Source organism: Toxorhynchites rutilus, chromosome 3 (assembly GCF_029784135.1).
Source record: "Toxorhynchites rutilus septentrionalis strain SRP chromosome 3, ASM2978413v1, whole genome shotgun sequence".
NCBI lineage: Eukaryota > Metazoa > Arthropoda > Insecta > Diptera > Culicidae > Toxorhynchites > Toxorhynchites rutilus.
The window spans coordinates 307,550,728-307,578,225 of NC_073746.1; the positions used below are offsets into that span (position 1 = coordinate 307,550,728).

The following is a 27,498-nucleotide window of genomic DNA, read 5'->3' on the forward strand; positions in this document are numbered from 1 at the left end:
GCTTATCAAAAACATGGAGTTTCGGTAGAAATATTATTTATTCGTATCATTTCCTCAGCAGTTGCAAGGACGTGGCCAGGACAATTCTTAACTGTTGGAGAAAGCATGCGTTCATCTAAGAGATATTACCAATCATCAGCAACGGATGTGGGCCAGTTTTTGACTTAACAGTTCTGAATTCGTACCACCTACGATATTGTGCAACTTGCTCAATGCTAATGCTAATGCTAAATATTATTTATTCGTATCATTCCACGGTAGGGGAAATTTTGGAAGCCACGGATATTTCAGAGTGGAGATGGCTGGGTACAAAGGTGAATGTGGCCGACGATGGGACGAAGTGGAAAAATAAATCGGATCTTCCGTTACCAAGCCGTTAATCCAATGGGCCTCCGTTCTTATGGGAACATGAAGGTGAGTGGTCGAAGTCGTCGATGAATGGTTTAGGCAACCGTCAAAGAAGCAAGTTACACCATACCGTAGGAACGGTGCGCTACATTCAACTATCGCAGAACTTTTCTTCATGGAACCGTCGGCGAAATGTTACAGTCTTTGTTCAATGTTTCGTCGATAAAATTAGTTTGAAAACACGGGGTCAACAATCGAATACCAACCACTGGAGGAACTTCTCGAAGCGGAGGTGTTTTACATAAAACGAGCGCAGGAGGATACATTTACTAGGGAACTAGGGATACTTGCAGCATGTGGTCGTCGCCTTGATGAGGAAAACAGTCAGTATAAGATAAATGCATTTGTCGGCGAGCAGGGTTTGATACTGATTCGGCTTGTCGTACGTGATATTGACTTACGCTATCATCTTCAATGCCGTGATACTTGCATGAATGAAGTGCGCAAAAGATTCCACAATCCACGAGTTCGAGCTTTTTATTATCTAGATCGTCGAATGTCAATTTTAAGAACTGCAAAATGTCACTCTTGCACCGAAGGCTCGGTTGGCAGCATTCATACGCCTTTTTTTTTCTTATGTCGGTGTTGACTTCTTCAGACCATTTCTTGTATGTGTTGGTCTTCATCAAGGAAAACTCTAAGGTGTCATCAAAACGTGTCTTACAATCCGAGCGATACATTTCGAGCTGGTCCGAATTCCCCGAGGAAATGTTGCGTACGATACGAAACCCGCTAAACTTAAAACAATGTTTGTATTTGCTTGCTTTGAAAACAATTGTAATCTGAATTGTAAATTCTATGAGAAGTATAACCGTTCAACCCCATGCGGTTACTTTTATTACGAGTTGCATACCCGGATGTTTGTATTCTTTCATTGCTGAAGCAAGAGCCTGTTGCTGCTCATAAGGGGCTGCCCACATACCACGTGGACAACTTAAAAATGTTCACGCTTGTCCACAGAGAGGGGGAGGGGGTATAGACCGAGTCCACGTGGACAGGAAGAATTTTTTTTAGATACAATCACCTATACATTCAAAATAAAATTAAATTACACATATTCTAGAATTTCAAAATTATCCGTATTTGTCAATGCCTGCGAGTACTGCCCGTTCAAACGTTCATATACTTTTTCTCATATCATTGATCTTCTTCAGTGAAATCTGTATTATAAAAATATCTCATGTAAACTGTGAATGAACTAGCTATTTCCTATGATCGAACTTTTATAGTTACCGGTTATGCATAGACCTTTATAGCACAAAACTATAAAAATTAAACGATTCCATAATGGTTGAGATCTCAGATATCAAATACAATTTTCTATAGATTTTGTTATATCTCGAAAACAGTTAGTCTTAAGATAATAATGTCTGTATGGTTTTTCATACAGAATTGCGTGTGAAATCATTTTTCCAAAGTATGTTAATTTCGCAAATTTCTGATAATGAATATTTACATTTGTATGAGATTTTCCTTGCACCGTTAGTCGTCAAACTTAAAACAATTAAGCCAGTATTCTAGTAAAAAAATACGAGGAATTATGTAATATTTCAGGAGGTGATAGAGGATCATATTTGATGAACAAATCCTGCTACGCATACGGTCAGTTCTCAGCTAGGACAGATTTATTGAACTTTTCTTTAGCCTAATTTTGTGTCTTTACCTGACTCTAAATTAGAAAGAACGTTATTTAGAGTGGTTATGCTGCTCATTTGAACTATAAAAAAAAATTGCGTAGAATGCAGTTATAAAACATTCAAATTCTTAATTCAAAATTAAAGGAATTTTTAATTCGATAGAGAATATCTCTGTAGAAAATAGTTCTACTGAAACTTGCTATGCATCAAATGGAAGCGAAATAATCTGGTTGATTGGATTGTTATTGGGAATATATTTTTAAAATCTATAGAAATTTTGAAAGCAATTAAAAATTTTCGCTTTATTTTGACGTAGGGTTACGTCTTTCGGGAACATATTGGGGTACAAATTGAAAATCGCCAATCGAGCACATCGTGAAAATTGTCCAATTTCAAACGCCTATTGCTCAGTCATTTCTCGATGGATTGATGAAATTTTTGCGACAATCGATTTCGGCACTCCATAACAATTTTGTATATTGAGGAAAATAATATATGTCATGAAACTATCTATCGACCAATTGAAAAATTTTAACCCCTATCCTAACAGAAATACCCACTTCTGATTGGTCGAAATTGACGACACATGCGGCGGGTCCCTAACAGAGACATCAAAACAAGCTGCCTGGGGGAAATTGGCACTGCAAATACATGAAATTTGGGGGAGCTTTTGTTCTTGTCGCAAAGTATTCCCTAACAGAGACATAAAAATCGAGCTGCCTGGGGGAAATCAGCATTGCATATACAGGAAAGTAGGGGGAACTTTTGTTCCTACCCAAATGTGTTCCCTAACAGAGGCATCAAAACCAAGCTGCCTGGGGGAAATCGGCATTGCAAATACATGCAAGTCGAGGGCATTTTTATATTGCAAGTAAGTTGAGTGATACGATTAATTCTAGCAAATAAAATTTAAAATTGAAACTTTAATGTTGGTTGCTTCGTGAAATGTCATATCAATGACCGCATTGCATTGTGAAAAATTTAGCACAAGTGTAAATGCAAAATTGTATATGGTAGCAGTTGTGTTAAAAATGACTTGATATATGAAACGATTTATTTAAATTTTCATAAATAAAAACCAGCGTGTGTTCCCGCTTAAGAACGGGTCGTTTGGTTTAAACTGTCTGTTTTGTTGTGTTCATTTTCACCCAAGAAAAGTTTATACGGCGAGAAAAATATACGAAATACGAAAATGAAGAAATATTAGAAATTTTATTTCCTGCTCTACGTATATAATTAGGTGTTGTTAGTCCAATTAAAACTCGCATTGGGTTGAATAAACACTCAGAAAGTATAAATAATAAAAGAAAATTACCTTTTCCATTTCAAATATGTTTTCTCTATATTAACCCTCTACCGCCCAAGTTTTTTATTAATCTAAAAAAAACCTACTCCACTTTTATTCCAATTTCCGACTTTCAACATAAAATACTTCTAGCAGAAAGCTGCCAGCATAAAAGCAATGTGTATGTGTGATAGATGAAAATATTCTAAAGACGTTCTAGTGGGGGTGAACATTGAAAATAATGTCAGAATAATTTGAAAAGAGCCCGAAGCCCGTCTAAAGGCGGGCTTGGGCTGTAGAGGGTTAAAGTAACATGTTTATACTGATGAGAAAAATTGATAATTGTGTTCGGTATTGGTAATTATTTATTATTTACATTGGTGAGTTTTTTTTTCTTGATGTCATCCATACATAACACAGGAGGCATCCCGTCTAGGATCACAGAGGGCAGTTTTCTCAAAATCGTTCCACTTCGGTATCTTTTATCGGATTCGCACCATCCAACGTCTGTTTATCATCTTCCTGTCATCACCACTCGGTAAACACTGGTGGAGTGAACAAACAATACCCAACAACTAAACATAACGGCCCTTTTCAGGGTCACCAAATCATTATCAAAGAGTTTGACGATGTAATTCTTCACACATATCCAAATTCAACAGATGGCCTAACGGAATCCTACGTCAACTATGCGGTCGTGTCTCGGACACAACCCTCCTGTGACTTTTTTCTAGCAATGTCTTTTGTCGACAACGCATATAGATATGAAACTAAAAATATGTACGTACGATATCCCTAAATTAGAAATTAGTAGCTTGAAAATGCTGTATTTTTTATCTTCATGTCATCATTCTTTATTTAGCATGCTTCCTACTTTATCTTTTATTTTCTGGATTTTTTTTAATTGATAAAAAATATTTTTTGCATATAAAATTGTTCTGTTCGTTTTTGTGCGCTTCAGAAATTTCAAAAGTTCGACACTCATGGAACTCATATTATGACCAAGATGGTGGAGTTAACAGGTGGCTCGTAATTTACACTATTTAGAAAAGACGTATGAGGAATGGCAAGAGGAAAAGTTTGGATTTGTTTATATTATTACTTACGTTGGTATGGTTACATTTGATTTCGTCGAAGGTATTTGAAGCAGTATAATAAATAAACCGTTGTCGTTGAAAATAGTAACCTAGTAACCTTTATGCATATGCTTCCGCCAGCTGGCTCGGCTAATGTGATTCAGGGAGTGCTTTGATCGTGGTACCGCCACTGGCGCATAATTTGCAGCTTTGTTTTTTGTGCTGGTTCATAACGACAATTAACCGTGCCGGCGAAACTGTAGTCAATGTTTAGTGTTGTTTGGATACCATCTATGTAAATAAGTTCAAACTTACGGGATACGTCCGAACGGCAATTCTGACATTACGTTTTACCTTCCACTTCACTTTCCTTGATTATGACACTATATATAATCCACTCCAAGGATTGTTGTTGCTCAGGTAGCTTTAAAATTTCCAGATGAAATAAGCACACTTCTGAAATAAAGCTGTATAAATTAAATTTATAGTATTGAATATGTATTTTATGTGATAGCAACACATTTTCTTGCAAGTGTTCGAAAAATCGTGAACTAAAATTATATCTGATAATGATTTTAAATCCACCTATTTTGATACGATTGGCGTTGCTCAAGATCAATCTTTGGAATTGTGTGGTTTATATTTGGATGCGGATTGTTCAACGCGTTGCGCGTTTCCGTGTTGGCAAACCAGGTAGCGTTCGCAGATAATAGAAAAAAACAAAATATTACAAGTATTTCACAAACAAACTCATATTAAACATATGCTTTGTGTTGCCACTCTGTGCACAACAAAGCGTGGCAGGCAGACTACAGCTAGTAAAATTTGAAATAAAATAAACTCAAATGGAAATAAAATTTAATTCATGTGCAATTCAGTTAGTTCCTCAATTATTCTAATAAAATAAGTAAAAATGTTCATGTGGACAACCGGGTACATATCCCTGTAAATGTTCACGCTTGTCCACGGAGGGGGAGGGGGAATCTAAAATCGTGCTTTTTCTGTCCACGTGGTATGTGGACAGCCACCTACACTAGAAGCAAAAATTTCGTTTGTTGAAGTATTCCTATCAACCAGAATCGCCCAGAATCCAAGATTGCGTTACACATTTTTTCACAGAGCTCGCATTTACAATAAGTTTTATAATTCATAATTAAATGATTTGTAAACGCTGCTTGAATGTAAGTCTGGAAGAAGATGAAATGAAATGACAGTAAAAGTAGCATTTTTTACTTCGACACATGAACCACAGAAAAACTGCACCATTAACTGTAGCATGGAATTTGATTATTTGAAACTACTAGAACTATAACAATCGAACAGAAAGTTCCGTGAAGTTCCTCTACCGGCTTCAATCACCGATGTGCAGAAGCATCGCCACCTATCCATCCATCTGCTGGCTGCTAGTGCGCGTCAAACGTTCCGTTGTCATTGGGCGTGTGTGGCGTGTTGTCATTTGAATAACTGCTAAATCGCGTTGTGTTATGTGTTGTTCTTTTGCCTTTTTTTGTTTGGTTTTGTTTTTGTGAAGTTCTTTTTAGACAGACGCCGTATCGGAGAGAACGAACGCCAGATTACAAAGTGTTGTTATACTATTTCACGCTTCTTTTAGCCCCGTTGAGGCTGCTAGCAGCTAGCTAGCTGCTAGAGTAAATATTTTGTTCAAGGGGACCGACTGAATCGCGAACGTGTTTTGGGTTCTCACGCAGTATGGCTCTATGTGCTCCGTGCGGTGTAAGAGTATCCAATTAACAATAGTTATTATTTTTTCCGTTCCGTTTGTTCCATTCTGTTCGGTACTTGTTCGTTTTATTGGTGGAATCGATTGTGCGCTTACACAGGGAATCAGATTACTATCGGCCTTTTTGTGAAATGACGCATTTCGAGTGACGACGACGCCACTAAGTAAGCGTTTGCTGATTCGGATGGCAATCGAGGTAAGCGAGCAAATGTTGGTGCTTTTTAGGCAGTTTCACCCTCCATCCCATTTCAACCGTGTAAAAAACTAAGAATAGCAGTTCACTGCAATTCTGGAAAGGAAACAAACTAATTGGTGTAAAGCATGAATCAATAATTGAGTTAGGCTGTCATTCGAGATGGCCTTCAAGCGAACACTGCCACTGCTGCAGAGTCGAAGAAATAGCAGCGGGAAATGGTCATGTGGATGCAATGAGTGTGTAGACTCATTCGGTGGGGAGAGAATCAATGAATCCATCCAAAGATGGGGCCTCTGTTACTGTGTTTTTTCTTACTCTATTTTCTAGTTCCAGCGAGAGACTGCTCGAACTACTCAAACGAAGATGAACGAGCAACTGTCAGATTGTGTAATCACACAGAATACGTTTGTGGTATGCTTTCGGAGCGGGCGGAAGAGCATGAAAGAGTCGCACATATGAAAGAGGCGGACGCGAAGCATTGTCTGTTGTGTAAAAATTAAGATTTGTTTTGCCATTGCTAGGGATGACGCCAAGATTTCCTCGCGGTTGCGTAATGTGCTCCAATGTTATGCTTCTTTTATCTAAAGATGTGAATTATAGCAACCAATGCTAAAAAGATATTTACTGGTTTGAGAATTTCTCAATATTTTTAACACTGATTTTGTTGACTGAATGGTGCATAATAATTCTGTTCACTGATTCTTAGACATACATTACAGTGTTTAGGGTTTGAAATATTTGAAACCTCAACTAATTCAGACATGTTATGATGGGATTACATAAAGGGTGGAACGATCAAAAATGGTCGAAGAAAATGCGTTTTTTTATTTGATAATTAACTTATGTTTTTGACGTAGGACTACGTCTTTCATTTCTATACCGGGGTGTAAAATCAAAGTTTCGAAAACGAAAGCGTTACGCCGGAGATCGAGATTTTGAGCGTTAATAGCTCCTAAACAACTGAACGAAATGGTATGATAAACACTTCATTCGAAAGATAAAATGTCTACGCGTTCTATACTTGTTACTTTTTGATGCAAAAACTTGTTTCAATAGTCTTAAAATTGCTTTCAAAACAGGCTATTGAAATCACCAATCGGTATATAAGCGAGCGCCGCTCGTAAATCCACTCAGTTCTAATTGAACAGCGATTGGAGCATGTTGTCGCTGTTGTGGTGAAGCTCTTCATTCATCATGGAAGCGCGGATGAACGGTGTCACCAAGAGCCTGTTTGTGCACCCTAGGCCAGAAAGGAATCCATCAGGAGGAGAGTGATGCCACAAACAAACACACATACACGCGCGGAATTCTTTCCGTTTGGATGCCATTCAGCATCGAGAAAGTTCCGGAAAGATCTAATCATTTCTGGAAAATAATCTGCCAGTTCCTCTGGGAATTTAAAAATACATTCATGTGAAAGAGTTTATTTTAATGTTTTCTAACCATATAACACAGCGATCAAATACATTTGATTTTGTAATTTTTCAACCAAGTGTAATTTGCAGGAAAGCTTCTGAAGATTATTCTTCCCCATCAGTAGAATATTTCCGTATCCAATATTGTATGCGTACGCAATCGATTATTGCTCAGTCGCCGAAAGTTTCGAGCTCAGAGAGTTCATTCCCCTCTAGTTTGCCTTCCAAATTGCCATCGTAAACCACGCCTTCTCTCGATTCAATCACGCACAAAAAGCATACTTAAGCGATATTCTGGTGGTGAGACACATTCATTTTTCGTGAAGACATCGACAAGACAACATCGTTGCCTAACGTGCTGGAGGAGGTGGACGGCGAAGGATCGTCACATACACGCGCAGAATTCTTTCCGTTTGGATGCCATTCAGCATCGAGAAAGTTCCGGAAAGATCTAATCATTGCTGGAAAATATAATCTGCCAGTTCCTCTGGGAATTTAAAAATACATTCATGCGAAAGAGTTTATTTGAATGTTTTCTATCCATGTAACACTGTGACCAAATGTGTTTCAATCAAGTGCTATTAACAGATGGTTATCGAGTTAGCATAAACCACTGGTGGGCTTCCAGTATCGAGGAAAATGTGGAAATATCTAATCGTTACTGAAAATAATCTGCCAGTTCCCCTTGGAATTGAAAATTACATTCAAGCGAAAGAGTTTATTTTAATGTTTTCTATCCATAAAATATTCATATAATACATTTGGGTTTGTGATTTGTCAATCAAGTACAGTTAGCAGGAAAGCTTCTGAAGATTATTCTTCAGAACAAGGTTTTTCGTATCCTATATTGGATGCATAAAACCGTAACGCTCTCGTTTTCGAAGTCCCCCAAATATTCATTTATTCATTCATTCAGAATGGATTTAGATTCAACTTCAAACAAATGATCTCTAAATCAACGATAGTCCTGCGTCACCCTTGCGGTTATACCATAGATATAACCCACTTCCTGTTTTTTTATTAGTAGCTCTATCAATGTTATACAAAGGTAAAATATTCATTTAAGCTTCCGCTTTGCCAAATCCGAACAGTCGTGCCTTTCGCTAAAAACCCGCTTTTAAGTTTTGCACAGCGGCCTCGTCGAATTTGTTCGCCACAAAACGCCAGTTTGCATTAAACTTTCGTTTCTACTGGTTTTTGCGTTTTCTTCAAGTTCCGTACCACTATCACAATATTCTCGGCACTCTATTCCATCACCATTTTATAATAACGGTAGGATACCGAATCTGACCAAAACAGAACAGGTTTATTGTGTTTGGTGAGGAGACACAAAATATGTTTCTCCAGATGTTCCTTGGTGTATACATCCTGAACTCGGTGGCAATGAATACATTGTTTTTCCAGCCACAGGTGTAGATGGTCAGTTAAACTAGTTATTTTTGAGGAACTTGGATAGTATCATGGGTTTAAGGATGTCTGCCACCTTTCTTCTTCCCGCGAGCGTGTAAAACTCCGGTCCGGCTGCAAGGTTATGTACGAAACTCCCAACTTGTACCCGACGTTTTCAATTGAGAAGTGGGGCTCCGTTTAAAAATGCTGAACACTTTTCCGTCATCGCTGCAGCTTTTGGCTTCCTTCAAAATCTAGAACCGTTCAATTTCAATCGTATTACAGTAAGTGAAACACAACCTACAACGGCACCGTTATGGCAGCCTATTCTTCCACACTGAACCAAATGACGATAATGTCTGGTATATCACCGCAACCTGTTCATCAAGTTACCGTCCCATCATTGGAGGCAACACGTATATCGTCTACAAATAAGCCACAAAACAACAATTAGCAATATTTTGTGGGTACTTCAAGGAAGCAAGATGAGTACTAATCAGCAACGATTGCAGTTGCAGTGCACGACAGTATCCTCCAGCTCATAATCAGATTGTGTTTTAGCATCCTTCAGCAAACGTCTCTCTTTCAGTGCAATTAAATGTTGACTAATGCATCCAGAAAACGTTTCCGGGATCATCTCTATTTTGAAAATGTTATAGGAAATCCAGAAATTGTTGTTCAAAGCTCAATAATTATTGAACGTTTTCGGTGCCTAGGATCACGTTTGTAGAGCGACCCTTCATTAGCAGAGTCAATACACTCGATTATAGCTTATTATTTTGAGGAAAGCTTCACCGATGAAGCTCAAGTTTGTGTATTATGGCACTTATGTACCTTTCCCGTCCTCCAAACAATCCAAACAAAACCTGAATAGTATGCGATGCAACAGCTAAAGTAGTTAGTGTGTTGCTAAATTCGTTCCTGTTCAAAGGACCTGATCAGCCGGTTATTCCAAGAGAATCGAAAGCAATACAAGATGGCCATTATGTGGACGATACGTTGGTAAGCGTTGAGGCAAGCAACAAAGCTAGCTCAAGAGGTGCTACGTTCTACGTTCGATTCAGTACGTTTTATCTACGTTCTATTCGCAATTGGATGTCAAACTCTGTGAAGGTTCGCGCCAGAAAAGGCGCGGGAGGAAACAATTACGCAATCAGAAATGACAACCAAGAAGGTGCTGAGAATGTGATGGTGTACTTAATTTTCGTTCATTTTTAAGCTGTCGGCAATACACGATACTGATTTGATTAGAGGTAGACGAAGACCAACAAAACGAGTAGTACTACAGTTGGCTGAAGACCATTTGATCAAGCAAGAGTAGCGTGATGCTTATTCTGTGGACATTGCGATCCACTCGACTGACAAATATCTCCATGGAAATCAATTTCAATTTTCTAGATGAACTCTTTTCGGAACAATAAACAAATCATACAAATGTACGACAGAACACAAAATCGAAAAAAACAATAGTACTTCCCAAGGATCATCTTACCTCCAGATTGAGTGAACGGCATACTCACGAGCCCTATTATCTCCGTAATCATGAGATTTTCGTCAACGAGCTACGACAAAAATACTTTATTCTAAAAATACGAAATGTTTATATATAAATTAACAACAATTAACAACACCAATCCCACAAGCAGTGTTTGCAGATTGAGCATTTTACTGAATAATTTACTTTCGTTTGTTCAAATATGATTATGCAGAAGTCATTTCCCCCAGAGGCATTCGTTTCTTGTTTTCGACACCAACGGGAAAGAAAAAATCTCTGCTTCAGTTAGCACTTTGGATACACATTCTTGAGAACCAAAACGTCATGATCACTTTCCTTGCTGCAAATTTATATTTTTCAACGCTCCTCCCATGCATCTTGAAACAGCAGAATTTAATTACACCAGGCGAATGATTCATTCTCTGTTACCTCAACTAAACCCGACCTATAGTGTGTGTGTAAAAATTTTTCTTCTTCTCAAAGTAAATTCAACAGAATAAACAAAAAGGCATCGTTTCGTACCCATAACCTACAAGATGGAGGATGTTCAAGTTTCCCAAATGCACAATTGAAAAATATGCCAAACTCGAGTCGACCATTTTTTATCGTTCCACCCTTTAGAGAGTGGACATGCTCCATACAATACAAATGCCGCCAAAAACCCGCCGAAAAGGTACGAAAATGTGGATTAATGATAAATAACTAGAAAAACTAAAAACTAATCCCAAGCACAAAGAATCATGGCGTATCATCCATATCGATTGAAAGACCGAATCACTTTGGATGGAAGGCGATGCCCTACGTTTGGTGGGACGAGAAGGGTGTGCTCTATTATGCGCTATTGCCCGCTAAAATGGTTAATACTAAACGCTACCGACAACTTTTAATTGATTTTAACCGTTCGCCGAAATACGCAGAAAACAGATGTGATGTACTCTCCACCAGACGGCATTAAAATCGATGCGATGCGTCCACCGAACAAACAAATGCGTTGTACTCACGGCTGGAAAATGACAGTTCGATTCGAGAGAGAGAAGAGAGAGAGAGAGAGAGAGAGAGAGAGAGAGAAGTCAGCACTTCTTAATACTTTTTCATTCAAAGTATGTCTTCAAATCAATACCGTTTAAAATATCTATAACGTAAAAAGTTATAACTATCCTCCTGATTCTGGTCTGGTCCGCCAATTGTGAATGTTTGAATTACATAAACTATCTTTGCAATGTGGGAAGCTCTTTTTGTCCCATTTATTTATTTTAGGCTCATTGGCATTTTAGCTGTAACAGAGCCGAATTTTAATCGTGTACATGTCACATATTTATCATATCTATAATTAGCACATTACACACTTGCCATTTTTCGGCGTTAGAGTATTTCCTTCTATACCATTCCATATGGTACACATTTACACAGTAGCAGCCATTTAGGCGTAAGAGTTTTCTATCTGTTCTTCCATTATCCAGTTAGACCGGACAGCGGAGACAGTTGATTGATCATTGTTGAGTTATTTATAGAACAGCAGCCCGATGTGTCTTGCAGAGCAGAGCAGTTGTATGGATGAATCGATCATATTTCGACCGTGGATCGATCTCCATCGCTGATGATTGTTGCGTGGACATAGTTATTCTGTAATAACACAAAGATGGTCAATGAGGGCCCTGAGTTTCGAACTCACGATCGATCGCTTACTAAGCGAACGCGCAACCAATGTGGCTACGGAGGCCCCCCATGGGAAACTCTTTGCAGTTATTATTTTATATTCAAAATATCAACAAATCAATGTTATACAATCAATCAATCATCAATCATATCATATATGATCGTATTTGGACCAGTGGCCTCCACTGCCATTTTATGGTATTGCAACTCTCTCTTAGTTTAATCCTAAAAATAGAAACAAAAAAATTCTGTTCATTCAGGACAATCGGAAGTAGACCTTCGCCATGTTTCAATGGGCCCACGGGAGCTGGATTTTTAATCCTTAATTACATCCCATAGCGCATTTACGGAATCCAAATAAACAAATTTACGCCCTCTGGATACGTCAGAATTTCGTTCTAAAAGGCCCACCAGGCGGGTAAATTGCTGTTTGTTTTTCTTTTGTTTCTTAAACAAGACAAGATAATATTCAAAATGTATTTAGCAAAAAAGCTAAATAAATACGAAAATAAACTTACTCCATTCCGCGTGACTAGCTTCTGACACCATCTAAAACACAAGTGGCAAATATACCGGTTTTTCTCCGTGACATGACAGTATCGTGGTATTCATAATAACACCGAGTTCATCAAAGTTGTCACGATGGATGAAATCTTCTGGATTCTACACACACGGTGGCAGCCGTAATAAGGTTGTATACAATTCACTTCGTAAAAAGTGGAAGTTTTGTTCTTTACCACATTAGACTGTTTTTTTAGTTTTTTTTAGTTCTAGTAGTTTTGTCGGATTAGACCTTTTTCGCGTAATGGAGGAAATTACCATCATAACATTGAATGTTCAAAAATTATATAAAAGAACAAGTTGATCGTAATTGGACCTTATAGAGACCAATAGAGAAAAAAACATGCAAAGAAGGGTTAAGTTTTTGTTAATATTGTTTGTATTTGTTTTTTATAGTTGGTATAGTTTGTAGCATGGTTTTAGATAGAGGGTGCTATATTTTTTAAATATTTTTTCTTGAAAGCTGAGGACGAGGATATCACAATATCAAAGAGGTTTTGTTTTTTGTTTTTGAGTTATGTTTTTCAAAGTCTGAGAACCAGTGTTGAAAAAAATCATCTTCGCTAAGCTCAAATGCATAAATTTTCGGGCTAGGTTGCATCGGAAACCTTTATATTCCAAACGAAAATCATAATGACAGATCCAGACAACCAGTGAATATGAGCAAATGAACTTGTGTTCTTCAATATGTTTTGAAGTTTATTTTTCTACCCAGTGTCATTTTCATCTTGATTATTCAAGATGCCAGAATTGAGTTTCATTTTAGCCAAAAGAATATCAGCTGTTGTTTACTTTTAACCTGAGGCAGCTGTGCGCGGTTGATTTTTATTTATGGCGTTGTTACCGTCTCGCTAAACCAAATCCTGCGCGATTTCTTGCAAAGTTCACGTTTCACGTTTCATCGAACTCTGGCGTTTTTGTTCTCTAAATGGTCCAGCCTGACTATTTTTTTTAATGTTTGAATTTTGACTCAAAATCAATGCCAGAACGAATATCGTTTCGAATGTGATGAATATCAATTTGTTGCTTTGGATATTCAAAGTATAAATAGCAGTGAAGTTACGAACCCCACTCAATGCCGCGTTCATCCATTATAGCAAATTTGTTCATGCATCAGCGATATGAACAAAATGAACTCGTTTGTTATTGTCATCAATATCATGAGGGTAGTGTGTTTCAAGCTGAACAAAAATTCATAGACATTGAAATAAAATCATATTCGTTACTCGTGAATATTTTTTGATATTCTAGACACTGCTGAGAACCACTATATCGGTTTGGCATGGAATGGCTGCATGTGCAACGTTTCGGTTCGCATAAAAAATTGTAATGCTCCATGTTAAAAGAGGGAGAGTGTTGAATACTGGCCATTGGCTTGGTATATATTAACTTTCCAAAAGTAGGAAAAATGTATTACTAACAATGGGGCTTACTTTGAAAAAACTTGGTGATCATTATTCTTTCGATTCAATGTATTTTTCGGAGAAAAAGTCCTCCTCTTTCCATACTTGTAGACCCTGTATTGAATTTCATGAAAATAGTGAAAATAACTCATGCATGGAAATGACCACTGCTAGATTCTGAATTAAAATACAGATTCCATCAACTAAAAGTTGAAGAAATAATTGAAAATGTATACCTATTATAACGACAAATACATTTATTAATCCTCGCATTGATCATCACCATAAGCTAGGTGATGTATTACACTAGAAAAATTATCAGATCATAATTCAAGTATGCGCTTGGTTTTCACGTTCGGCGCTCGCGCTCGGCTTACGAGCTCAGATATGAAACCGTGATCTAAAAGATAAATCTCAACGAGCGGATGCTGGAGCTCATTTTTTCCTCGGGCACACACACATACACAAAAACACGCACACAATCATACACACTTAACGTAATCAGTGTATTCGTTTACAGCAGCGGCAGCAGCAGCAACCACAGGGCAATTATGACTTATTAGTGCTGTCACACAACAGTTTAATTAAAGGGGAGGCAACAGCGGCGGCTGTGACTGTGACCGGCGTCCGTAGTGTGGCACAGTAAGCTTTACTGTGTCCACCTCCTCTCATCGATAGTGTTTGGGTGAGATTCAATGTTTACACTCGTGACCAGCTTGTTATTAAATATAAGAGCTGTGCTTCAAGACTCTCGAATGAGTTGGAGCGTGATTATTGTGCAATTCGAGTCCGGTAATTGAATGTTTGAGTAGCACGTGATTTACCAGTTGAGTTTTTTTTTTACCTTTTTTCGAACGCGAGGGTCACCGCCGGTGACCATACGTTCCTGTCAACAAGGAACAACACGGGCCAGTTTTTAAACCAATAATGAACGCTGGTTCCCCAAGCGGTTTGAATACAGACACATCATTCCCGGCTCGAAACGTCACGGTAAGCCGCGGCTAATATGCTTGTGACAGAGGGGACAGGAATTTTTCATATTTTCTGACCTATTTATGTTTTATGACCGGTAGCGTCCTCCGTTGCTTGCCAGTTTGACTCAAATAGACGCCGAGTTGCTCGGGCAGAACGATGTCTCATCGTGCCGTATACCGATGACGATGGTATGCAAAAAACGGGAAGAAAACATTCATTTTGGCGTTTTGAGTCTACCCACGCCGCTTCACGAATGCGTAAATATATTACCCGTCAAGTAGCGCCTGTTCCCACCCGTAGAGGAGGTCGGAATTATCGGCGCAACAGTCAAATTTAACCTGTTGATGGATATCGCATTTGTGTTCAGTCTTGGCGAGCGCAATGCAATCGGCTCACGTTTCAGCATTTTCCGCATAGTGTAAACAACTATGAGCCACCGAAATGGCGGATCTCAGCGAGCAGAATTCAACAATCGAAAAATTGTGTGCACAATCCCGTTGGGTGTGGTACAATCATCAAGCTATCCCCAGGCACTGACACACACGCGGAGTGCTGCGTGCGTTTCTTGTTTCAATTCCACGAGGTGCGATAAATTTATCAAACAATGCCATAAATTTAAAAACAGTTTGCTTGGTTGCCCTGGTAGTGAGCGAGGTTTTGCGCTTGAGGGTGTTTGTATGCGCAAGCGAGCGAGCGAGCCGAATCAGTAGTCGTCTTCGTAGCACTTCAATTGCATATGGCCGTCCGATCGGATTCAATTCGATTGTTTCACGGCTCGACTGGCGGGTTTCTGCTCCGCGCTGTGAAAACGGTTCAATTATTTACTTATCCGCGAGCATCTTGTCGAAAATCGGTGTGCGGTGTATGTTTAAATATACACACACACACACACACATACGCAAACGCTTCAATTATCACTCGACCTCGCGCTGCTCGCTTACACGTGTTAAACACCGCTTATTTAGCATACACAGGTGAACAAATAGCACTGATCACTCAGCGGCGTGTCAAATGCGGTTGCGTACCAATTGGGGTCATATGCTGGGGTGTTCTAATTAGCTGACCAGGAGTAAGATAACTAATCTATCGGAATCCCAGCGACACTCGCTGGGTCGAAACGTATCATCTGGCAGGTGCATACATATTCAAGCTATCATAAGAATTAATTGCTACGATTATTTGAAACACACACATCCCTTCCTTCATGAATCTTGAGCATTGATGAGACTAAAATAAAATCGCGGATCATATGATGAAACAACTATTTGTGGATAATGGAAATCTAACGAGCCCCACAATTTTATTTATGTTGTTTATAATGTAATGTGTTCTCCGAGCCAAGACATTGAACCATTTTTTAACGGCGGTCTAATTGTATTTTTCATGATCATGAAGTACGCAGTTATATAATGGCAGCAGAGATAAAGGTTTGTTACAAATTCCAGATCAATCGGTCAACAGGAAGGGTGTTAAATTTCTATTAATGTGGGACAGCGCTACAGACAAAGTTACAAAGTTATAAAGCTACAAAGTTACAAACGTACATACAAACGGGTCAAGCTAAATAAAACCGTTTAAAAACGACATGATTTCGGTTGAAATGTGTTAAGCTTTCACCTTCTTATGTTTTTGAGTTATTTTCCCACTTGCTCAACTAAATTCTAACGTTTGTATACAATTGGATCAATAAATAAATACCTTTGTGAATACAGTGATAGACATTTGTTTAGCCGCACTTAAAGAAAAACTTGAAACACTTACAAAACAACTAGGAATGTTCTTTTTATCGGAATAAAGGGTGTGTCACATCAAATTGCATCACGGAAAAAACGCTGTAGAAATTCGCCCAGTAGACCGAACCTTTTGAAAATTTTAGACAGTAAAATAAAAACTATTAAACAACTTTTGGCATTTTCTTTTCATTCATACTTCGAGCCCAAGCCCGTATGCTCGCACCTTCCTCTTTACCCCGTCCATAAGGTTCTGTACAACGTCCGGTTGTAGTTTTTTTTGAACAGAAATCCATTTTCTCTTGAAGTCCGCCTCCGATTTGACAACTTTTGGGTTCTTCCGGAGGGCCTGCTTCATAATCGCCCAATATTTCTCTATTGGGCGAAGCTCCGGCGCGTTGGGCGGGTTCATTTCCTTTGGCACGAAGGTGATCCCGTTGGCTTCGTACCACTCCAACACGTCCTTTGAATAGTGGCACGAAGCGAGATCCGGCCAGAAGATGGTCGGGCCCTCGTGCTGCTTCAATAGTGGTAGTAAGCGCTTCTGTAAGCACTCCTTAAGGTAAACCTGCCCGTTTACCGTGCCGGTCATCACGAATGCTCCGCTTTCCGCAAGAGCAGATCGCTTGCCACACCATGTACTTTTTGGCAAACTTGGATAGTTTCTGCTTGCGAATCTCCTCCGGAACGCTGAATTTGTCCTCTGCGGAGAAGAACAACAGGCCCGGCAGCTGACGAAAGTCCGCTTTGACGTAGGTTTCGTCGTCCATTACCAGGCAATGCGGCTTCGTCAGCATTTCGGTGTACAGCTTCCGGGCTCGCGTCTTCCCCACCATGTTTTGCCTTTCGTCGCGGTTAGGAGCCTTCTGAACCTTGTATGTACGCAGGCCCTCCCGATGCTTGGTCCGCCGGACGAATGAACTTGACAAATTCAGCTTATTGGCGACATCCCGGATCGAACTTCTCGGATCACGTCTAAACTGCTTAACTACGCGCTTGTGATTTTTTTCACTGACGGAGCATCCATTTTTGCCGTTCTTCACCTTCCGGTCGATGGTTAGGTTCTCGAAGTATCGTTTTAGTACTCTGCTGACCGTGAATTGGACGATTCCCAGCATCTTACCGATGTCCCGATGTGACAACTCCGGATTCTCGAAATGAGTGCACAGGATTAATTCACGACTCTTTTTTTCGTTCGACGACATTTTTCCAAATTTACAAAAAATTGACAGTGAAGCATGGCCAACGTGATCTATACACTCTTATCTGATTATAAGCGAAAGCTGAAGATATAATTCCTAAATTAAAATTAAATTAAATTTCTACAGCGTTTTTTCCGTGATGCAATTTGATGTGACACACCCTTTACTTATTTGTTGTAGTGATAGTATATTTAAGTCAATTTTATTGGAAGGACGTGCGTCACAATCACACACACAAGGCGGCATCGGTGAATATAAACATTGAAACGTTTGTTCCCAAGACATACGTTTAGCCGCAGGGCATAAAAATCGAGTTTTCGCATAATCTTTATCTGTGTTTTTTGAAAAAATACTTGGGAATGTTCAATTTACAAGATAAATATTAGATGTGCAACGTAAGAAGTTGGTCAGATTAGTAATTTACGTAGAATTTAAAGGAATGGCGAAAGGTATTCTATTGACGGAAGAGGGACGGAAAATAATAAAGATATTCAGTGAACAAAAGTTTTCTAATCGCTCGATCGTAACAAAAATTGGTCGATCTGAGAAAGTGGTACGGAATTTCTTAAAAATGGTGCCAAAAATATGGGATATAACGACCAACAAATGGGAACACCAAAGTTACTTTGCGTCTTAAAGGTCGAATAAGACACGAAGTAACCAGGGAACGATGTCCTGCTCATACATTAAGGCAGAATCGGTTGTTCCAGTAGCGAAGAGGCATATTGCGAGCATCTTGAATGAGTTACCAAACATCATGTAGAAGAAACTTCAAGGGAAGCCGAAACTGACCGCCACCCATAAGCAGAACCATCTCATTTTCGCCCGGCCATACATGGAATGAAATCTAGAATGGAGAAATGTTGTATTTTCCGGCGAAAAAAGTTCAATTTGGATGGTCCGGACTGTTACAGTTGCTATTGGTATAATTCAAGTCAATGGCATTGATAGTGTGGGAAGCCGTTTCCTATCATAGCAAGCTTCTCATTTGTTTCATTTTCACCCGAATGAACTCCGAAAAGTATCTTCAATTACGGGAGGACGTTTTGATTGGCCATATTGAGAATAACGCTCCCCAGGATGTCGTTTTTTAGGCAGGATTATGCAGAGATCCTCGTTTCAAAGCAATCGAAGGCATGGTTTGCCGAGAATGACATTCCGCTTCTTGAATGACCTGCTTGCAGTCGATTGCAATCCCATAGAGAATCTATGGAGAATCTTTGCCGAGACGGTCTATGCAAACGGATAACAATTTGACAACATTTCCAGTCTCAAGGCAGTAGTTCAGGAATGTTGGGCTATAATCAATATGGCAACACTTTAAAAGCTGTCTGACTTGATGCCAAATCGAGTTTTCAAAGTGATCTGAAATGGAGGTGGACATACTGAACATTAGCTACCGATTGGACTCGAAATTTGCCGCACAAATTTTCTTTTATTGAAATTTTAGGATGCGGCTAAGCGAATGTCCACCCTGATTCCACAAATTTGAATTACTTAGAAAACAAAAAGTGAATTTATACTTTTTTTTTAAGAATGTATTCGATTAAAATAAACAATAATCGTCTTTTATGAGCAAAACTGTACAAAGAATTAACTTATTTTTAAAAATATTGAGGAAAAATAGGGTGCAGCTAAACGAATGTCTACCACTGTAGCAGTTGATGTATTCACAGTATGTAAAAAAAGTTCATCCAACTCTGCTCTTAATTTGCAGATGTTTTGTTTTCCGTTTCAAAAGTGGGATAATTATTCGGCTATTTATATTTATTTTCTAATTTTCAATTTTTATCTTTATCATTTTGTAATCAAATGTGTTTGAACTTGAAACTAAAAATGGTAACAAAATATGCAAAAAAAAAGTCCACCCAAATACACTAAAATATGTTTAGTACTATTTTGTTGTGTATCATACTGTTCTTGTCACTTTGTCGAATGTAAACATTGCATACAGTTGTTATTTCTTTGCTTGGAAGGTTTCGTGATCAAAGTTGTTTTTTATTTTTCTTCAAAATTCTCAAAAACCTACGAAACTGAGTATCTGGAAACGAATAATAAAACACCTTGCAAAAGCTACCGTCAAATAACTGATATCGTCCGACTAAGCAAACATAGTTCAAAAGTTTAAAAAGATTTCGTTAGTATCAGCAACGCGATCAGGACATCATGAATTTGAGAAATCGTAGTCTACCAGTTTCTTAAATTTCAAAACAAATAAAGAGTGAAGGTTCTATCCATGTGACACTTTAACACGTTGAGTCCCGTGTCGGTTCCTAGGGATTGACGTTGAGCTTTTCGTTGGAAAACCGTAAATCAATGGGACTGACAGTTTCAAAATAAGGAAACGAAGAAAAAATGGTTTGTTTTCGGATGTTTACGATATATGACTACTGTTTAGTCGAATTTCTGACTTTTTTCTTTATATACAATAAATATCCATTTACTACCATTTACCATTTACTGTGCACATAGAGTAATGGTTTGAGGCTCAATTGCATCGTGTGGCGTCGAAGAACATTAAATTCATTGACTTTTTGAATCGAGATCTTGATGCAAGTTCTCATAAACTGAAGCTGGGTCCACATTTCAGCAAGATGGAGATCCAAATCATACCGCAGATGGAATCAAATTGATTTATGGAAAGTGAAATCAATGTTTTGTAGTGGCCAGAATTAACACTATAGGAATTTCGTGATCTAGTTTGAAAACAATTGTTCAAAAAATAATCCAACGAACCTTCAACAACTACGGCAAGTAATTGCAACTGAGTGAAACAAAATCGCATCAGAACTACAGCTAAGTTTGTTGAACTAATGCCACAGCCATGTGAAGCTGTCATCCATGCCAAGGGCGGTCACACAAAATATAAAGTTGATATCGGGAATGACATGGAAATACTTTTTTGCCCTATTTTTCGATTTTATGATTGAAATAACAGTATTTCAATCATCTGATCTTAAAAATTGACCAAGATTACTATTATTTCACATGACTATGATTCGATTTTATCTTTACCGATGGAAAATAAACATAATTTAGATAAAGTCTTCTTCTTCTTCAATGGCACTAACGTTCCTAGAGGAACTTCGCCGTCTCAACGTAGTATTACTTGCGTCATTTTTATTAGTACTTAGTTGAGATTTCTATGCCAAATAACACAACACGCCTTGAATGCATTCTGAGTGGCAAGTTCTAGAATACGCGTGATCACAGTGCAAGTCGGAGGAAATTTCTTTGACGAAAAATTCCCCCGACCAGAACGGGAATCGAACCCGAACACCCGGCATGTTAGTTATTTCGCTAACCACTCGGCCAAGGGAGCGCCATTTAGATAAAGTGTGTTGCATTATTTTGGTGAATTATTTGAAGGTATTTTGAAAATTGACCAGGATAAACCTTTTTTTATGTATTGAACATTTGTTGTCACGTCACTAGATATTCACCGAAATATTGCAATTGATTTTCCGCTAAAGTTGGTACGATTTGTAAAAAGTGTAAATGGAATGGAATGGATCCATAATAACATTCATTTTGTCCTTTTTGTACCAACTTAAACTTCTGAATTGGCAAGGGCATGAAGCCGAGGTCTACATCACAGACAACATTATCAACTCTCGGAGATGTTCATACAGAAGTACCCAAAACAATGCCCTACGTTTACGTCTTTCAGTGAATGTGCTAAATCAGAACACAGGTCAACAGCAGCAAACGAGCTTCTTGAGGGTTTCATAAATGACTTCTTCCCCGACATTTTTGTCATTTACACTTACGCATACGAAACTTATTGAAACTTGGATAAATCTCTAGGTGCTCCCTTCCATAAAATGCCAAAAAATGTCAAAGTGTGGTGGTGCTCCTTGTTTTGTGAATATTTGTTTCGCCACTATCATTAACTACCCTTGATAATGCAAACAAAACGGGAAACTCAATCATAAACAAATACTCTCCTCCTGACGGTATGACAACCGACGCGGTAAATTTTTTTAAGTGCCTTTGATTTAGAGAAAAATAAATTAAACAGAATATAAAAATTGCACTGTGGTGTGACATCTTTCATTCACAACAACTCTGCACTGAGTTTGTTTTGTGCATATTCTGAGAACTAGTCACATCTCCTCTGGATAACAGTGAAATTAAGACTCTTTTACTTCCCCTACTGCTGCTCATGATGATGCTGAAATCAATTCCATTGAAGATGCTGATTTGCTAACGCTGATTTCAGTATCAGGAAAGACCCATGTCCGTCCGCTAGCTGTTGTGAGACTGAGGTTGACAAGAGTGACGCCAAAGGTGTTTTCGTTTTCTTAATTTTCTCATATCTCTTGAATACTAGGGTCACTATTTATATTTCGGGAATTGGCAACACTGATGTCATGTGAGTCCATCTGACGGTTCCATCGTAAAGTTTGACATTTTTGACGATATACGTACTCAGAACATTTTGTCATACGGACGCTATTTGTTTATTTTATATTTAGTTGAAAGTTTGGTCTCGACAAAACAATGGAACTGAATCGTGAACATTTTCGTGCGATGATTTTTTACGACTTTCGACGTGGATTATCACAACACAACAACAACTGCGTCAATCAACTTAATTTGACTTTTGGCGATGAAGCTCCATCAAAAACCACTGTGTATCGCTGGTATAGTGAATTCAATCGTGATCGTAGTTCGCTGTCCGACGAGTTTCGTGAAGGTCGTCCAAAATCGACTGTAGTGCCAGAAAACATCGATGCTGTGCACGAAATGATTAAGCAAGATCGTCATGTAACCTATTGTGAGATTGAGGCATCCCTAAGCATTAGTTCCACCAGCATATATGCGATTTTACATGAACACTTAGTTGTGCGAAAATTATGTTCACGTTGGATCCCATATAATTTGACAATCGCTCAAAAAAAAAAGGCTCGTGTCGATTGGAATAAATGCTTTGAAAATTGGTTTAAGCGCATGCAAAAGTGTATCGATCATCGTGGCGAGTACTTTGAAAAACAATAAAAATATATTCGCAGCTTAACTATTTGTTTTTGTTCCTATTCCCGAAATATAAATAGTGACCCTCGTATAATGATATGAACGGTGGATAGCTACGATTGTTTTCACGGTGGTTTTTATATTGTGTTTCGCTGCTGTTCTAGTTGCTTCCTTTGTTAGGTAGATCTAATAGATCCGTACAAATATTTTCAATCAATTCTTGCAAACATCTTCACGATCTATTAAAAAAGGGCGAGTTATAAGCATCCGAAATCGTTTATTATTTCCAATATGTTCAGATTTTGATCTTACGTCCTATATCTTCATGTTAGATGTAGTTCTATTTCACACACATTTTGAATGTAATGTTATAAGTGAGTCTTGAGAATTTAGATAAAACAAAGACAAATCATTAGCATGAGGGAGTGGTGATGAAAATGAGATGTCAAACGATAAGAATACAACGTGTGGTTGAAAAACAGTGAACTGGTACTCATGGATTAAGACAAGTGCATTGGAATGCTTATCATTTCAGTAAACCTCGAAAAAAACCAAACCCGGTGAACCGCATACACCCAAATGTAGTTCAAATTAACACAACATCGTAAACAGGCAACCCAAACAAAACGAGTCGTAGCTCAGTAATTAGAGTTCGGCTGTTCCGATTTTTTTTGCCGTAGAATTTTTGTGGCCGTATTTTACACCGCAAGCGAGCAAGGCCATCCTCAGAAGCCAGACTTAAGCAAACGAAACATGTGTGTTGTTTATGTTACTGTGTGCTCCGTTTAAAGTTTTTTTTCTCGAGTACTTGAGGTGTCATCTAGCGCTTCATTGACGTTTCACTTTGCGACACCTCTCATAGCTTACCTTGAGGGGGATGAGTCAAAGCGGATGGCAACTGGATCGAGAAATGAGAGTGTAACCCTGTGGATTATACCGTAAATCCATTAGCGATACGTGTATTCGGGCGGATCATAGATGAAACGCAAGTGTAAATTGATGTTCTCTCCAAAGTAATAGACAAGTCCCAAAATATGGCATTCCCAACTCATTAGAAAATTCATCACTCATGACGCCGACAGAGCATCGTTCATATTACTTACAACTCGTGTTCGGATGCTTTTCCCATACAATCAACAAGTGTACACACAAGGTGTTTGGCCGCCTTTTTCATCATCTTTTCATCCGAAATGTAGGAATGAATGCTTCAACAAGTATTGCATTTTTCTTATCGCGATCCAGCAATCTAATCTTTTTGTTTCATTTCTTCTTCCGTCGACGGAACACGTCTGCGTAAAAACAGACGCTCACTCGTGACTTATCAACGATGTTGTGCGGTTACAATGTTATCGCCACGAGTTTTTGTGTCACGTCATGCGATAAGCGAATTGGCCCTCGTGAGAGATCTACGCTCGCCAGGGCAGCCATATTGGAATACTACAAGCTGTCAAAAACTAGCGGACTCATGCATGGCGTTGTCACTAGCCAAAAACTAACACCACCGGTGGTGAGAAAAATAGAAATAAATTAAATCGGTAGAGACGAACGCGTTGCTATATTTAGCGAATTGAGAACATAGTGTCAAGCGAAGGGAGGAGAAGGGAACGGAGAAAACAACAAACGGCTCGCAGAACCTCGTAATCCTACATATGAACCGCCGACGATTGTCTTTTTACGCACATTTTTGGCTTGTATCCAACGGCAGCGCGCGTTTCTGCACAGATGCACGCGGCGTTCGAAAAACACTTTATCCCACTTGGCAAATAGAAAACCGAAACAGAACAACAAGAAAGGTAAAGCTTACAGACAAAGAGCAAGAGCGTGAAGTCAATGAAAATAGTATCGCAACAAAAAAAAACAACAGCGGGACTAAATTCAACAGAGAGCATTCAACCCCCGCAAGAGGACGACGCGATATTCGTGTTGGCGGAAATGTATTCTTTTGTGATTTACGACAGATTTCCCAATTAGTAATCTCACGGTTGCGAAAGCATTACACATGAAAATTGAGCTGGGTTTTGCCGAAAACATTTTGGAAGTTTTGATTGCATCGTTGTAATTTTTTCAAGAAAAGCGCAGCTGATTGTCATTGTCGAAACAAATGAAGAATATGTTCCATCCTACCGACTGAAATTATCACTGCTGAATGGTACCCACTACAGTTGAATTTCACTCGTTGGGCTATCTTTAGTTGGGCTTCGATTTAGTTGGGCTCCCGTTCGTTGGGCTATAGCCCAACTAAATCGAAGACAAACGTCAATTCTGACAACGTAAAATTTTTTTCGAGGGGCTCGTGGATGGTGTTTTTAGGTTTAAAATAAATTTTAAATGAATCATTGAAATAAATAAAATCGATTATTATTCAACAAAAACAATATTTATTTTAAACGTTTCAAACAAAATTAAACAAACCACGTAAATTCATTTTCAACAAAATGGTAGAGTTCTTCAACATGCTCGTTTTAGCCATTCAGTGATTTTCGAACGTAGCGCGTTCAAACGGCATACTTCTGCAACATCATGCTTCATATAGCGAACTAGGCAATCAATTGACTTGATTGCATCGCCAAAATCAGGATCTCCGGTACTAGTAATGGAAGTATCAAACGAATTACTTCCATCTTCTGTGTCTACCAACCATTCTTCTTGCATTTCAGGTTGATCTTTCTTGAGAACTGATGACAAAATCTCGTCATCAGAGAACACTTCACTGGTTACCCAATCTGGATTATGATCAGCATCATACACCTGATCTTTGATCCACAGATCAATATCTTGCTCAGATGTTTTTGTTCCTGCCAAACTGTCAATCCTGGACACAAGCGCTTTGAAGTCATCATCGGCCGCTTTCGAGTCTACATTAACAGCATCCTCCGGCAAACCATCGATCAATTTCTTCCACGAATTACGTATAGTTTTGTCAGATATCTCCTCCCAAGAGGTTGCCAACCACGAAATACACTGTTGAAGATTAATCTTCTTCAATCGTTCTTCGAAACTAAAGAGGAAAGTACATAAATAAAACCTCAATTAGAATTTGAATTTAAATTTTGAAAAAGCACAGACGAAAAACTATCGTGCGCATAGTTTTGTGTTTATATTTGGAATTAATTACAAAAATTTAATGTTTAATATTTGGAAATTTACCTTAAGTGTTCGCTTGGTCCATCGGCTGGCATTCAGCAGTTACATTTGGTGGGAGGTAGATCACTTGAATCAGTCCATCGTCACTTTGTAGAGATTCGTCAACGTCATAATGACTGGTGCAATTATCAAGAACCAGCAATGCCTTTGGCTCCAATCCTCTCTCGGCCGAAAATTTTCGAACAGCGGGGACAAACTCTTCGTGGAACCATTGACGGAACAACAGTCTGGTCATTCAAGCCTTTTTGGAATAATTATATGAAACGGGAAGTTCTTCGATGTTGATTCCTCGTGGTTTTGCAGCAGTGCAAATGAAATACAACGGAAGCTTTAGGGAACCATCTATGTTGGAGCAAGGCATAAACGTATACCTTGTCTTGTTTTGCTTCCGTCCGCTTGCCACGGTCTCATCACAGGTAACGACAGAGCGTGTGGCTAGGAGCTTGATGAACAAGGCAGATTCATCTGCATTAAAGACTTGGGATAGTGATAGCTGCATTTCCTGAATCTTCTTCTGTAGAACCTTCTTGAAATTTAGGTACGCTTCAACGTTTACCGATGCCTTTTCTCCTGTTACGGCTTTCACGCGCAATCCAAACCGCTGCTTAAAACGATGCATCCAGCCATCCGAAGCAGAAAAACCGTGCACCGCATAGAGCCCCCGGTCCTGGAAAATCTTAAACAGCAGCTCCGCCTTTGCTTTAAGAATATCCACTGTCAACAAAATGTTGGACTGCCGCTGCTGTAAAATCCAGATGTAAAGAGTTTCTTCCAGCAAAGGGAACGTCTGCTCTTTCAATGTTTTTCGATTATTTACACCATATTCCTTGAACTTGTCCACCGCCTCACGAATTGCTTCTTTCTTTTGGATTATTCTCGTGACCGTAGAAGATCCTACGCCGTACTTCTTCCCAAGAAAGTCATGCGTACCACCTCCTGCTTCAAAATCTTCAATTATGCGAACCTTCTCCACCAGCGTCAGGAAATTGCTCCTCCGTTTCCGGTTAACGTTCGTACTGGATCCTTGCAAACCATCCATTTTGAGCCTGGCGATCGAAATGAACGTATATTAAATCTACGCTAATTTTAATATCAAACTTCATTAAAAACTTACCAATTAATCCAACCTAGAACGAAACTCAACCACGAATGAAATAAACGTCAGTGGTGTGAAAACTTTTCTGCGTTTCCCATAACAACAAACAATC

At 38.8% G+C, this 27,498-nt stretch overlaps 2 protein-coding genes across 5 annotated transcripts in view; one reads left to right on the forward strand and one right to left on the reverse strand.

Moving 5' to 3' along the window:
- Positions 1-27,498, forward strand: part of LOC129780622 (ras guanine nucleotide exchange factor B) — a 212,261-nt gene that overhangs the window by 42,081 nt on the left and 142,682 nt on the right. For 2 of the 4 annotated variants that reach the window (XM_055789091.1, XM_055789088.1), the window contains exon 1: positions 5,847-6,343. The exons of the other annotated variants lie outside the window; for them this stretch is intronic. The gene's annotated coding sequence lies outside the window, so the exon portion shown is untranslated. Of the gene's footprint in view, positions 1-5,846; positions 6,344-27,498 lie in introns of those variants that run through there. 4 annotated transcript variants of the gene reach the window in all.
- LOC129774419 (uncharacterized) lies at positions 25,595-26,325 on the reverse strand. Its single transcript, XM_055778155.1, has 2 exons — positions 26,294-26,325; positions 25,595-26,144 (listed from the first exon to the last, which is right to left on the reverse strand). Exons 1-2 carry the CDS (start codon positions 26,323-26,325, stop codon positions 25,595-25,597), a joined length of 582 nt encoding a protein of 193 aa, XP_055634130.1.

What these genes read in the sequence shown, in the direction of transcription:
- LOC129774419 (XM_055778155.1), bottom strand. Translation starts at nt 26,325, where the DNA reads ATGCCAGCCGATGGACCAAGCGAACACTTAAG. An exon ending in GGACCAAGCGAACACTTAAG is followed by an intron (nt 26,145 to 26,293) that starts GTAAATTTCCAA and finishes TTTCCTCTTTAG; the next exon opens with TTTCGAAGAACGATTGAAGA.